General features: G+C 46.3%; 1 protein-coding gene across 1 annotated transcript in view; it reads left to right on the top strand.

The window, feature by feature from the left end:
* The window catches only part of LOC146345208 (solute carrier family 22 member 13-like), a 48,711-nt gene extending 35,473 nt beyond the window's left edge, over positions 1-13,238 (top strand). The window contains exons 8-10 of the mRNA XM_084855097.1: positions 573-681; positions 2,277-2,486; positions 12,884-13,238. Of these exons, the coding sequence (XP_084711223.1) occupies positions 573-681; positions 2,277-2,486; positions 12,884-12,980 (416 nt within the window). The 3' untranslated portion in view covers positions 12,981-13,238. The remainder of the gene's footprint in view (positions 1-572; positions 682-2,276; positions 2,487-12,883) is intronic.
* The last annotated feature ends 2,122 nt before the right edge of the window (positions 13,239-15,360 follow it).

The following is a 15,360-nucleotide window of genomic DNA, read 5'->3' as shown; positions in this document are numbered from 1 at the left end:
CCGCATTTAAAATAGGGCTTTCTGCTTCTGTTTTAAATGCAGGATCACAATGGACTCTCTTTACACGGGCTTCTTTTCCCCCTTCCCCTTTCCCCCCTCCTTCTCCCCCTTCCATATGTTTCACTGATCCAGCTCCTCTTCTTGCAGCTTTTCCTTTTTCATGGAGGGAACTCAGGCCGAACACAAGTGGGGTAATTTGATAGCTCATTAGCTCCCTTCTATTTAAAAATGGAATAAAGGTCATTTAGTGCAGGAGATGCCCTGGAGGTTCATCTAAAGGGCCCACAAACTTCCGTGAGCAAGCAATCTCAACAACAAGATAAAAGCTCCATGTGAAGAAGCCCCTAAATTCTCCTACAAAGAACCCAATTCCGTCCAGGACTGGACGATGGAACGAAAAATACCAGATAATCCATGAAACACAGATGGAACTGATTTAACAAAATCTGTACATCCCTAGATTTGACTGCCCTTTTGCAAACAGGCCACAGAATCTGTGTTCTCTTCCCATCACCCCATTATTTTTTATTGGGTTTTCTATTCTTTAAAACAGAATCTGACTTTCTCCCCAGATTTGCCTGTGGTAGTAACGGTGTTGGCTGTCATTGGGAAGTTTACTATTGCTGGTTCCTTCTCTACATCCTATGTGTATACTGCAGAGCTGTTCCCGACTGTTGTCCGGTGAGGCTACATTAACAAATAATAACATAAAAATAATAATAATTAAAAAAAAAGAATAGCAATAACAGCATTAAGTCTCAGAGGGTATGAAAGAAGTAAAGAGCTGTTTCCCAAGAAATATCTTTAAAGGCTGTTGCCTTTCACATTTTAAAAAAAGGAAAATAACATTTGGCTGTGTGGCATAATGGAAGCAATCCACTCTGTCCTCATGTACTGAAGACCAGTTCATATCTTACTGGTGTCAGGGATTGGGGAGCAAGATTGTCAAAGGCTAGAAACATTAAAAAGAACCCCAGAAAAGTTGGTATTCTTAGAGTTATGGATTCAGTGCTCAGTACCAAAAAGCCCTTCTCCGTGAGCCCCTGCCAAAGGAAGTGAGGCGGGTGGCTACTAGGAGGAGGGCTTTTTCTGCTGTGGCACCCCGGCTCTGGAATGAGCTCCCTAGTGAGGTTCGCCTGGCACCTACATTGTATTCCTTTTGGCGCCAGGTGAAGACTTTTTTATTTTCCCAGGCATTTTAGCTTTCTAAACTTTTAGCTTTGCTGTTTTAAATCTGTATTTTAAACTCCTGCACTGCTGCTAGGTTTTATTGTGGTTGTATTGTTATATTGTGGTTTTAATGTTCTATATATTTTAAATTGCTTTATTGTGTGCTGTTTGGTTTTAATTTTTGTGAACCGCCCAAAGAGCTTTGGCTATTGGGTGGTATAGAAATACATACATACATACATACATACATTCATACATACCAAACTCTTCATGTGTGCAATATGGTCACATGGAATGGCAGAATAATACGCAACACTGTTGAACCTGCTTATAACATAGCTATTACAGCAACCAAAAGTACATAGTACCCACTCTTGACTTAAAAATATGTCTGTGTGCAGTTATTTCAATTCTGCTTAATTTTAAGATGCTGAGACTGTATATAAGTTATTTGTTTATTTATTTAAGACATGTTTTGTATGACTTTGGGGGCAGAAGCCCTCCCAAGGTGGCTTACACTTAAAATTGCATGAAATACGTGGAGCATATAGGTCAATATAAATCTTTGATGTGTGTACCTGTTATGTAGCAATAATAGCGGATTTCTCAAATAATGCTGTCTTACTGCAGCAGGGGTGTTGAACTGCTTTCAACCCAAGGGCCAAATTCCATTTTGGAGAAGCTCTCGGGGGCTGCGTTCCAGTGGTGGTGGTGGGGCTAAAGTCAAAGGGTGTGTGGCCAGAAATACCTCCATATTTTAGCATAACGTTTTTGCTGCCAGTAGCTAAGCCTCAGGAGAGGCATTTCAACCTTTTAGACTGGGGGAACAAACCTGCACAAAAGCTGGGAAACTACACAATGATTGTCGGTTGGGGGAAAGATGGCGGTTGGGCTTGGCTATTTGGGGGGAAACAGGGGGCTTGATCTTGCCTTTGGGCTGGAAGTTCTGTACTCCTGCACTACAGAATCAAGCACCATTTCTATGCTTCTCAGAGCAGGTAAACTGGCATCTTCTGGATAGAGCAACCCAAATCAAGCAGTTGTAAACAAAAGCTGTTTCTTCATCTCCCTTTTCCACCTGCCTCTGTGTCTTCCTTCTTTCTCAGGCAGACAGGAGCTGGGGTGTGCCAGATGATAGCCAGAGTGGCTGGCATAATCTCACCCCTGGTTGGCCTCTTGGAGAAATACCATGCTTCTATCCCTGTGTTGATATTTGGAAGCACAGCCGTGGCTGGTGGAATCCTTTGCTTCCTCCTTCCGGAGACGCGTGGCAAGGAACTTCTGGACCATGTGGATGACATCGCAGGCAAGGAGAGGCAAGTCCTGCTGGCGATTCTAAAGACAGCTTCGCATCCCCTTGCCCCTTTGCCTCTATGATCTGTGGGAAGCAAACCTGGTCCCAGTTATGCACTCACTCACTACATCCAGACTAAGATGGCAGTAAAGCTCTTTATAGAGCTGCCTTTAACGGAGGCCTGGAGATTTCAGCTGCTCCAAAATTCAGTCGTCAGAGTGCTTGAGGCAACCGGGTGGTTTGATCATATTATGCTAATTTTTGCATCAGTTGCATTGGTTACCCATTCTTTTCTGGGCTCAACTTCAAAGCCCTGAATAGTTTGGGGCAGGGTTATTTGAATGACCGTCTATACCCATATCACCCTCAGAGCCTCCATTTTCAGGCCCACTACTAAGTCAGGTCAGGTTGACAGATTTCAAGGGCAGGGCCTTTTCAGTGGTGGTCACACATATGTGGAATTCCCTCCCACAATAATTCCCCTTGGCAACCTCTGTTGGGGCTTTTAAGTGGACTTTAAAAGTATTGTGTAGGTAGAAGGGATGACTGCAGAATCAGCAGGCCTCAAACACAACTGTTCTTTAATTCAGCACACACAGAAGTGACCACTTAGCAGAAGCTCCACCCACTGTTGATACTCCCAGCTCTACAGGACTGCCAAGGTTCAAAACAATAACTAAGCCACAATACCGCCCCCCCCCCCCAGATACTTAACATTCCTCCCCACTTAGCTATCATAGTCTTCCAGCCAACGAGGAGGTACCCTTTCACGGCTCGGTCTCTGGACTCAGCTAGGAGATGTAGCTTGCTCAGATGACTTCCTTTCAGTAACTGCCATAGGTAAGGAAGGAGTATTGCTCCCATCACTTAATGGTTCTGGCACTTCAGCTGGTGGCGAGAGAAACACATCAGTTCCAGATAGATCTTCAGCAGCTACCTCTGCTGATGACAACACACTCTGGCCAAAACGCCTTCTCAGCTGGTCAACATGGCGATGCCACACTGACCATCTGCACACTGGACCTTGTATGACAGAGGTCCATTGACCTCAATGATAGAGGAAGGAACCCACCTCGGTCCAGCACCATAGTTCCTAGCAAACACCTGATCTTGTGGGGCAAATGAACGGAGAGTAGGAGCTGGAAGGCCTCATCCAGGGCTTGTTCCCCGTTTGCTTTGTAAGTCTTCAGCTAAGTCTGGGTGGAGACGGACAAGACTGAGGAGAAGAGGGGCTAGACACCTTACAGCTGTCCCCTCTTCTGGTTCTTCCCCCAGCCTGATGGTTCCTGGCAGCCTTACCAGTCTGCCCTCGGGTCTGGTGGTGCTGCTGCTGAATGCCAGGTCGGCCCAAAATAAAATCTCCCTCATCCATGATTTGATTGTGGATGAGGGGGCTGACCTGGCATGTATTACTGAGACCTGGGTGGGGGAACTGGGAGGGGTCACTATCTCCCAGCTGTGCCCTCCTGGGTACTCGGTGCAGCACCAACACTGACTTGAGGGTCGGGGAGGGGGGGTTGCCGTGGTCTATAGGAATTCAATCTCCCTCTCCAGGCTTCCTGCTCATTCGAGTGCAGATCTTGAGTGTTTGTACCTTGTGTTGGGTACCTGGGACAGATTAGGGATTCTGTTGGTGTACTGCCCACCCCGCTGCCCATCAGACTCCCTGCCTGAGCTGACAGAGGTGGTCTCGGACTTGGTGTTGTGGACCCCTAGGATGATGGTCCTGGGGGATCTCAACTTCCATGCCGAGGCCGCTGTATCCGGGGCGGCTCAGGACTTCATGGCCGCCATGACAACCATGGGGCTGTCCCAACATGTCATCGGCCCAACGCATATAAAAGGACACACGCTTGATCTGGTTTTCTCGATTGGGCAGGAGGATGGTGATCTGAAAGTGGAGGAATTAACATCTGTCCCTTTGTCATGGTCAGATCACTTCCTGCTGAGGTTTAGACTCCTGGCGGCCTTTCCCCTCTGCAAGGGTGGGGGACCTATTAAAATGGTCTGCCCCTGGAGATTAATGGATTCCGATGGATTCCAGAGGGCTCTTGGGGATTTTCCTGCTGGTATGGCTGGTGCTCCTGTTGAAGCCCAGGTCGCTCTGTGGAATGCAGAGATGACTCGGGCGGTTGACACGATCACGCCCAAGCGCCCTTTCCCTCTGAGCAGAGCCCGGCCAGCTCCTTGGTATACACCTGAGCTGAGGGCAATGAAGCAAGAGGGGAGACGGCTAGAACGCAGGTGGAGGAAAACTCGTACTGAGTCTGACCGAACACAGGTAAGAGCCCACTATCGAGCCTACTCTGTGGCGGTGAGGGTGGCAAAGAGACAGTTCTTTTCCACCAGGATTGCATCTTCTCATTGTCGTCCAGTGGAGCTTTCCAAGTGGTTCGCGGCCTGTTACATTCTGGGCCAGGGAGAGAGACTGTGGAACCCTCAGTAGTACGCTGTGACAAGTTTGCACAGCACTTTGAGGATAAAGTCGCTCAGATTCGTCATGAATTGGACACCACCATTAATGCAGTTCCATTGGTAGAGGTGTTCAGAGCACCGTCTGGTCCAGTTTTATTGGATGAGTTTCAGTTACTGAGGCCTGAGCATGCGGACAAGGTGCTTGGCCAAGTCCGATTGACCACTTGTGTGCTTGACCCTTGCCCTTCATGGCTTATTAAATCAAACAAGGAGGGGTTGTCCGGCTGGGTCCAGGAGGTTGTAAATTCCTCCTTGAGAGAGGGAGTGGTGCCTGCCGCTTTAAAAGAGGCAGTAATTAGACCACTCCTGAAAAAGCCTAACCTGGACCCAGAGGATGTTAACAATAATAGGCCAGTGGCCAACATCCCCTTCCTGGGCAAGGTGCTTGAGCGGGTGGTTGTAGGACAGCTCCAGGCACTGTTGAATGAAATGGATTATCTAGATCCATTTCAATCGGGCTTCAGGCCTGGTTTTGGAACGGAAACTGCCTTGGTCGCCCTGTGGGATGACCTCTGCCGGGAGAGGGACAGGGGGAGTGCGACCCTGTTGATTCTCCTGGACCTCTCAGCGGCTTTCGATACCATCGACCATGGTATCCTTCTGGATAGGTTGTCTGGGTTAGGAGTTGGAGGCACTGCACTACAGTGGTTCCACTCCTACTTGGATGGCCGATTCCAGAAGGTGGTGCTGGGGGATTATTGCTCCGTGCCATGACAATTGTGCCATGGGGTTCCACAGGGCTCTATTTTATCCCCCATGCTGTTTAACATCTACATGAAACCGCTGGGGGAGGTTATCCGGAGGTGTGGGCTGAGGTGCCATCAATATGCAGATGACACCCAGCTCTACCTCTCTTTCTCATCAAAACCAGGTGAGGCAGTGGCTGTTCTGAATCAGTGCCTGGGCACGGTAATGGACTGGATGAGGGCTAACAAACTGAAACTCAATCCAGACAAGACGGAGGTACTGTTAGTGGGTGGTTCGTCTGCCCGGCTAGGTGATATTCAACCTGTTCTGGAGGGGGTTGCACTCCCCCTAAAGGATCAGGTTCGTAGTTTGGGGGTGCTCTTGGATCCAGAACTGTCACTTGAGGCACAGGTGAACTCAGTGGCACGGAGCACTTTTTATCAGCTTAGGCTGGTATACCAGCTACGCCCTTATCTGGACAGAGATAGCCTAGCTACAGTTATCCATGCTCTGATAACTTCTCGTCTGGATTACTGCAATGCGTTATACGTGGGGCTGCCTTTGAAAACGGTCCGGAAACTTCAGCTGGTCCAAAATAGGGCAGCAAGATTGTTAACATGGACTGGCCTGCGAGCTCATATTACGCCAGTACTTTTCCAGCTGCACTGGCTGCTAGTCCATTTCTGGGCCCGATTCAAAGTGCTGGTGTTAACATTCAAAGCCCTTAACAGCTTGGGGCCAAGTTACCTGAAGGATCGCCACCTCCCATATGTGCCTGCCCGGACCTTAAGATCATCAGCAGCAGCCCTTCTCCGTGAGCCCCTGCCAAAGGAAGTGAGGCGGGTGGCTACTAGGAGGAGGGCTTTTTCTGCTGTGGCACCCCGGCTCTGGAATGAGCTCCCTAGTGAGGTTCGCCTGGTGCCTACATTGTATTCCTTTCGGCGCCAGGTGAAGACCTTTTTATTTTCCCAGGCATTTTAGCATTTTAGCTTTCTAAATGTTTAGCTTTGCTGTTTTAAGTCTGTATTTTAAACTCCTGCACTGCTGCTAGGTTTTATTGTGGTTGTATTGTTATATTGTGGTTTTAATGTTCTATATATTTTAAATTGTTTTATTGTGTGTTGTTTGGTTTTAATTTTTGTGAACTGCCCAGAGAGCTTCGGCTATTGGGCGGTATAGAAATGTAATTAAAAATAAATGAATAAGACAAGTGCTTAGACGCTGCCCCATAAGTAACTTTGCCGGACTGACTCCTGTTGTTGCACAAGGAGTAACATGTTGAGCAACGAGATACCTGGCAAGGCGTGTTGGCCAGTCTCCTCCTGCAATGCGCTTCAGGGCATCTTTTGTTGTCTGCACCATCCGTTCAGCTTGGCCGTTGCTTGGGGATGATGAGGTGCAACGGTGACAGTCCAAATAAGGTTCTTGTCTGCTAATGTTTTAAATTATGAATATACAGTGGAGGTGAGGAATAGATTTTAGAGATTAGACCGGATAGACAGAGTGCCTGAGGAACTATGGACGGAGGTCCGTAACATTGTTCAGGAGGCAGCAACTCAATCCATCCCAAAGAAAAAGAAATGCAAGAAAGCAAAGTGGCTGTCTGATGAGGCTTTACAAGTAGCTGAGGAAAGAAGGGAAGCGCAAAGCAAGGGAGAAAGGGGAAGATATATCCAACTGAATGCAGAGTTCCAGAGAACAGCAAGGAGAGACAAGAAGGCCTTCTTCAATGAACAATGCAAAGAAATCGAGGAAAACAATAGGATGGGAAATACTAGGGATCTTTTCAAGAAAATCGGAGATCTCAAGGGAACGTTTTGTGCAAAGATGGGCATGATAAAGGACAAAGAAGGCAGGGGCTTAACAGAAGCAGATGAGATTAAGAAGAGGTGGCAAGAATACACAGAAGAACTATACAGGAAAGATCTTAATGTCCCTGATAGCCATGATAGTGTGGTCACTGAACTTGAGCTGGACATCCTAGAGAATGAAGTCAAGTGGGCCTTAGGAAGCATTACTAACAACAAAGCTAGCGGAGATGACAGTATTCCAGCTGAGCTATTTAAAATCCTAAAAGATGATGCTGTTAAATTGCTGCACTCTATATGCCAACAAATTTGGAACACTCAACAGTGGCCACAAGACTGGAAAAGGTCAGTTTACATCCCAATTCCAAAGAAGGGCAATGCCAAAGAGTGTTCAAACTACCATACAATTGCGCTCATTTCACATGCCAGCAAGGTGATGCTCAAAATCCTACAAGCTAGGCTTCAGCAGTATGTGAACCGAGAACTACCAGAAGTACAAGCTGGGTTTCAAAGAGGCAGAGGAACTAGAGATCAAATTGCCAACATTCGCTGGATCATGGAGAAAGCAAGAGAATTCCAGAAAAACGTCTATTTCTGCTTCATTGACTATGCTAAAGCCTTTGATTGTGTGGATCACAACAAACTCTGGCAAATTCTGAAAGTGATGGGAGTACCAGACCACCTTACCTGTCTCCTGAGAAACCTGTATGAGGGTCAAGAAGCAACAGTAAGAACCGGACATGGAACAACCGATTGGTTCAAAATTGGGAAAGGAGTACGACAAGGCTGCATATTGTCACCCTGCTTATTTAACTTATATGCAGAGTACATAATGAGAAACGCCGGGTTGGATGAATCAGAGGTCGGAATTAAGATTGCTGGGAGAATTATCAACAACCTCAGATACGCAGACAATACCACTCTAATGGCAGAAAGCGAAGAGGATCTCAAGAGCCTCTTGTTGAGGGTGAAAGTGGAGAGTGCAAAAGCTGGTTTGAAACTCAACATTAAAAAAACTAAGATCATGGCATCTGGCCCCATCACTTCGTGGCATATAGAAGGGGAAGAAATGGAAGCAGTGACAGATTTTATTTTCTTGGGCTCCAAGATCACCGCAGACGGTGACTGTAGCCATGAAATTAAAAGACGCTTGCTCCTTGGGAGGAAAGCTATGGCAAACCTAGACAGCATAGTAAGAAGCAGAGAGATCACCTTGCCGACAAAGGTCCATCTAATCAAAGCTATGGTTTTCCCAGTAGCAATGTATGGCTGTGAGAGCTGGACTATAGGGAAGGCTGAGCGCCGAAGAATTGATGCTTTCGAACTGTGGTGCTGGAGAAGACTCTTACGAGTCCCCTGGACTGCAAGGAGGTCAAATCAGTCCATCCTAAAGGAAATCAACCCTGACTTCTCATTGGAAGGACAGATGCTGAAGCTCAAATATTTTGGCCACCTAATGCGGAGAGAAAACTCTCTGGAAAAGACCCTGATGCTGGGAAAGATTGAAGGCAAAAGGAGAAGGGGACGGCAGAGGATGAGATGGCTAGATAGCATCACTGATGCAATGAATATGAACTTGAGCACACTCCGGGAGAGAGCGGAGGACAGGAAGGCCTGGCGTGCTATGGTCCATGGGGTCACGAAGAGTCGGACACAACTTAACGACTGAACAACAACAACTGCCATCCTCCACTTTCAAAAGCACAAGAAGCAAATATAATTGCAGAAACAAAAAACAAACATTTAAGCAGATTTAATTACAAGTCCTCAGATATTGCTGGTAGTTTAAATTCAGAAATACTATTTGGAGCTGTTTGTCCTTATGTCTCCTAATTGCTTAGGAGTTTCAAACAGCATTCAGTAGATGATACTCCAGCATCTAACCTTAGATTTCAGCCCCTCTGTTTCTTCGCAGGAATAGCCGTTCTTCCAAGATTTCATCCGGATGGTACTGTAAGCTTCCCCTTTTAATTCCAGGGGAAGATAAAAAGGTTTCTCAACCTTTTCACAGCTGTTTGAGATAAGCAACCTGCGGAGCTCTGCAAGTCACTGCAGGACGACATGGCTGCGACCAGATGTCCCTCATTTACACTTTTTTCAATATGTGAGTCAATACCAGGCCACCAGACGTAGCTCCTGGCCGACGCTTTCATGCAAATGATCCCTGGATGAGCTGCATGCAGCATGGTCAAGATGGTTTGATGAACCTTATCTGGAATAACAACATGGTTTCCCCATAGCAGACATCCTTTATGGGCAGACATCTCATCCTGATGGCATCTGAATGGCTTAAATTACTCTGGCCGTTCCTCATCTGGCTATCCCCTCCATACTCAGTTTAAAACATGACCCAGTACAGGATCTCAAGTAGTCAGCCTAGCGATTTGATCAGCCTGAAGAGGTGGGTCAGGAAGGGCTTCAAGCACCAAGACTTCCAGTGGAGGGGGTACACCAAAATCTGGAATTTGAAATGGTACCTGACTCAACCCATCGGCATTTGCTGTTGCCTTTCCTGGCTTGTAGACAAGTGTATAATCATAAGCATGGAGCAGAATGCTCCAGCACTGCATGTGGGGGGATAGTATGCAGGGAGTAGGCTTACCAGGAGAGAAGATTCCTAGAAGAGGCTTGTGGTCCATGTGTATTTCAAAAGCATGGCCATAGAGATAGTTGTGGAGCTTTTTGACCCCTGCGATAACAGCCAAGGCTTCTCTGTCAATGTGTGCAAAGTTCCTTTCAATGGATGACATAGTCCTTGAATAATAAGCAGTTGCTGCCTCTGTGCCATCTGGAAATTTGTGGCTTAGCACAGCTTCCCGAAAGAAGCATCGGTAGTAAGGATTACTACCAGCATGGTGTAAGTGGCTAGAGTGCTGGACTGGGAGTCGGGAGATCTGGGTTCTAGTCCCCACTCGGCCATGGAAGCCCACTGGGTGACTTTGGGCCAGTCACATACTCTCAGCCCAACCTACCTCACAGGGTTGTTGTTGTGAGGATAAAATGGAAGAGGAGGAGGATTATGTACGCCACCTTGAGTTCCTTGGAGGAAAAAAGGCGGGATATAAATGTAATAAATAAATAAATAAGTGGGTTTTTTTCATCATAATGTACAAGTGCAGAATTTGAACTCGACAAGTGTTTGGCATTCTGGAAAGCCTTCTCATGCTGGCTGGTCCATTTCCATGGAACTCCCTTTCCCAGCAAGCGATGCAGTGGCTCAGCAATGGCAGCCTTTTGTGGAAGAAACACAGGGTAGAAATTGAGAAGTCCCAAGAAGGCTTGAAGTTCCTGCTTTGTTTTTGGAGCAGGTGCATTGTGAATTGCACATATTTTTTCATCAGTGGGGTGAATGCCAGAAGCATCAGTACTACAGCCCAAAAATGTTATGCTGGAGGTTCCAATTTCACATTTCTCCTTTTTTACACGAATACTGGATGTGTCAAAACGATGTAGGACTTCTTGAAGTCATTCAGCAAGCTCTTCCTCTGCTGATCCCATGAGCAGGACATGGTCAAAATATGGTACAACACCTGGAATTCCAGAAAGTAGGGCTTCCATGAATGGTTGGAACAGTCCAGAGGCCACAGAAATTCCGAATCGCAGAAACTTTACTCGGAATGCCTCTCGATGAGTGATTATTGTTTGGGCATCTGCTGTAGCATCATCAACGACCAGCTGTTGATATGCTTGGGCCAGATCAAGTTTTGCAAAGACCTTCCCTCCACCAAGAACAGCGAGGAGTTGATTGACAGCAGGCACTGGGTATGGATGCTGCTTAAGTGCCTTATTCACAGTGCGCTTGTAATCCCTACACAGTCTCACCTTTAGGCATTAATAGGCATAGCCAACTGGGTTTGTGGAACTGGTTCTAGCACACCTTGCTTGATGAGATGCTCAAGCCCTTCTTCAATTTTTTCCTGCAATGCAAAAGGCACATTCCTGGCTTTCATGCAAATTGGTGCAATAGATGGATCCAGATGGAATGACACTGGCTTCCCCTTGCATTCTCCCAATTCTTCAGAAAATACACTTGGAAATTTGTTAACAATTGCTGCAAGCTGACCTGTAGTAAGGGCATGAATTCCTTGAAGGCTAATCCCTATTAATGAGAACCAGTTTCTCCCCAAGAGGCTTTTCCTCTGCCCCTCCACAATTATAAGTGGAAGCTTCCCTTGGAAGGAGCCACACTGTACATATACAGTGCAGCATTCAACGACATCAATGTTCTTCGCATTATAATAACTCAGAATGCATGATGGACTTGCAAATTTGGAGCAAGCAGGCTGAGAATTCTGGACAGCAAGGTCCACAGAACCCAAGAAATGCACCCTCCATAAAATCTGCAGATACTGCCCCCCCCCCCGCCCCCCAGAATACATAACAAAAAGCTTGGCAGATTTTTTTGTGCTGCTCCCTTGCATATGGAACAGCCTTCCCCCAGCCTTCAGATGAGTTGGATTACAAATTCCATCACCCCCAGCCAGCAATGTCATGCTGGCTGGGGATGATGTAAGTTGCAGTCTAGCACATCTAGAGGGCACCAGGCTGGGAAAGGCTGTTCTAAAACCCAGAAAGGTTTTCTTTTAAAGTGTAAAGGATTAAGAATGACCGTTATAGATGAGGCTGACCCCACTGAGTTGTCATTCTCACTGAAGAGCCTTAGGGCTGGTTCCCATATGCATATACATCACTTGATGACTCAGCGTTTGGGGCTGGTACAGAAATTTATGGCCATCACTTAATGACTGCAACATCAAGGGATGACTATCATGGGTGAATGAGCTATCACAGATCTGACGCCACAGATAGAACTTCCATCCCACCTTATGTCACCTCACACACAATGCTTTTCAGGGGAGGCAGTTTGCGCATTTTGGGCATAATCCTATGCGTGTTTAGACAGAAAACAGTCCTACAACTCCCAGCATTCCCCAGCCAGCTATCCCTGCTGGGGCATGCTGGGAGTTGTAGGACATTTTTCTGCCCACACATGCAAAGGATTGTACCCTTTGCTGTCAAGCATTTAGAAATCAAGTGACTGACTTGAATGTGTGAACTGTGCCTTAATGACTGGCAGATGATCTGCACTGGCTGACTTACACATGTAAGTCATCACTTGATGTTGCCGTCATCAAGAGATGAATGTACATGCGTACGTTTTCTCAGCACAGCTGCAGTTTCCTAATGGTAAATGCTGTTCAGCAGTGAAACAAACTGCCTCAGGAGATGGTGGACTCTCCTTTGCTGGAGGTATCCAAGCAGAGGCTGACCGCCGTAAGGGGTGTTGTGGTTGCAAAATTCCTGCATTGAGCAGGATATTGGACTAAACGAGCCCAAGTTCCCTTCTAAATCTAAAATTCTGTGACTCCACAATTTCTGCAACACTGAGCAGAATATTACATGCAAAGAAATTTATTCCTCTCTTTTAAACCTTCTTTCCTTTCTGTAGGCCCAGCAAGACAGTCGGCGGTAGCCTGGAAAATGGGTATTTAAAACCAAGCGAAGACAGCGACGTTAGTGAACACATAACGACCACTCGATTGTAAGCAGGCCCCACAACTTGCTCCAGTGTGCCATGAATGAAGACAGCAGAAGAAGTGGTGGGACTTCTCACCCTGAGCAGGGTTGGATAAAAACCAGTGACTTAAAGCAATTCTTAACTGAAGTTTTTTATTACTATTTGAGATTTTGTTGTTGTGTTGCGCCCCCTAAAATAACCTGCTTTTAAGAATCTGAATGTAATGTAAAGAAACCCATTAAAACCTACTCTCGTGTTTAAAGCAATGTTTATAGTTTATACTCTCACACTAGATCTACTTGTGCTTATTTCAGAATGCCTGCAATGCTAACACCCCCTGCTATTTTTTTAGGCTGCAATCTTGTATGTATGTATGTATTTTATTGCATTTATATCCCGCCTTTTTTCCTCTTGCAAGGAACCCGAGGCGGCTTACATTCTCCTCCTCCTCCTCTCCATTTCATCCTCACAACAACAACCCTGTGAGGTAGGCTGGGCTGAGAGTCTGTGACTGGCCCAAAGTCACCCAGGGAGCTTCCATGGCTGAGTGGGGACAAGATCCCGGATTGCCTGACTCCCAGTCCAACACTCTCGCCACTACACCATGCTGTACAGACATACCTAGGAGCAACTCGGCAGGTCTTCCTTCTAGGTACATAGGAAGCTGCCTTATAGAGAGAGTCGGGCCGTTGGTCCATCTAGCCCAGTATTCGCACTGACAGGCCCTGGTTCTCCAGGGTTTCAGACAGATGGTTTCCCTGCGAGATGCTGAGGATAGAACCTGGGCACTTCTGTACGCAAAGCATGTGTGCTGTTATCGCTGTGGGCCAAACGGGATGAGACACCAATCAAAGATGCAATTAGCAATTGCGTGATTGGCTTTTAAAAAGTGAGTTGCAGGAGCAGGTCCCCATCTGGGTGGAGACTTTGGTGTGGAGGGGGGGGGGAAGCTTTAACCCTTTGTCCCCTCTTGCTGTGGTCTTGTGCTAATTGTGTGATGGGCATCTCATCTAGCTTGGCCCTGACTATAGCCCTTCTCCTTCTCAGTAGCAGATAGGATTGCACTGTTAATCTATATGTGTCATAGGGCTTCTCCACACAGAACTTTTTATCCCACAATTTTACCGGGGCTTCTGCTTCCGGATTCTTTGTGGGATTACGATTGTCCCTTTACATGAGCTTCCCTTCCCCCCGCTTTATCTGTGAGTTCTATATGTTTCATTATACAGCCACTAGATGGCGTTGTGGTATAGCTCCTGTGATTGAGTGACTTCCTGTTTTCACAGAGAAATTCAACACGCTGTATTTAAATGGCTCATTATCTCCGATCTTTAAAAAAAAAAATGGGTTAAGGGTCAGGAAACATGGGAGAGGCCCTGAGTCTGATGATACCATGTAAAGGACCCACAAACTTCCATGAGTAACCAATCCCAATCGCAGGATAAAAGCCCCATGTGGAGAAGCCCATAGTCTCCAACTTTCCCTCTTGAGCAGGCACATTCCATATTTTGGGGTACCTGTCCTTGTTATAACACTGTTCAGTCATTTGTCTCTCTCTTGGTTTTGGAGAAGATTTTGGAGAATGTCTTTAAAAAATGGTTTTTAAATTGCTCACTTGTACTCTAGAGCTGACATTCTTCAGGTTTTACACACCTCTAGAAGTTCAACCTTTGAGTGAGACTGGAGGCATTTGATTCCCATGCACATGCACGTAAATGAACACTAAGCCACCACGTAGTGCATAACCTGCCATTTCACATGCTGCAGCTGGTGAGGTTTGGTTTGATCAAGTCACTCCCTTTAATAGTGAATGCAGGTGGTGAGTGCCGACGAAATGGAGCCAAAACAGGGCCCACTGAGAAACAGGAAAGATGTATCAGCATGCTTGGGGGAACCCTGTGGTTTATAGAAGTAGGGAAAAAATATTTCGACCCCACCCCCAAGCCTAAGAGGGCAACCCCACCAAAGCAGCCATGTCAGGACTGAGCATGCTTAATTGCCATGGGATGTTCAGTGTCTGTTTTGGGGCAGCATAATGGATTGGCCTACTGTAGAAGGGCATGACTGATCGGAGCGCTCCTGCTAGGAGAACAAATGCGAAGAACACATTTCTTTTCTTTTGGGGGATCCTTGTGATCTACATAGCCATAATGGTTTACATAGGTCATGGGTGTTACCTTTTTATTACTTATATTATTTTTCATGGAACTGCCCTGCAATATTAGAGCTTCAGCTATTGGGCAGTATAGAAATGTAATAAATAAAAAAATAAATATTAACTTTTTGCTTTATTTCTCTCTCTCTCTCTCTCTCTCTCTCTTAAACAAGTTTTCCAAAGTCAGTCTTTTTTTAGCCCAGTAAGACTCATTATGCCTGTGTTTCAAACTATCAAACCACAACTTATTATT

Source organism: Heloderma suspectum, chromosome 5, assembly GCF_057233095.1.
Source record: "Heloderma suspectum isolate Gila_16-S chromosome 5, 16-S_ref, whole genome shotgun sequence".
Lineage (NCBI taxonomy): Eukaryota > Metazoa > Chordata > Lepidosauria > Squamata > Helodermatidae > Heloderma > Heloderma suspectum.
Note: the sequence above shows the minus strand (reverse complement) of the source record. Positions and strands in the feature narration are given on the sequence as shown.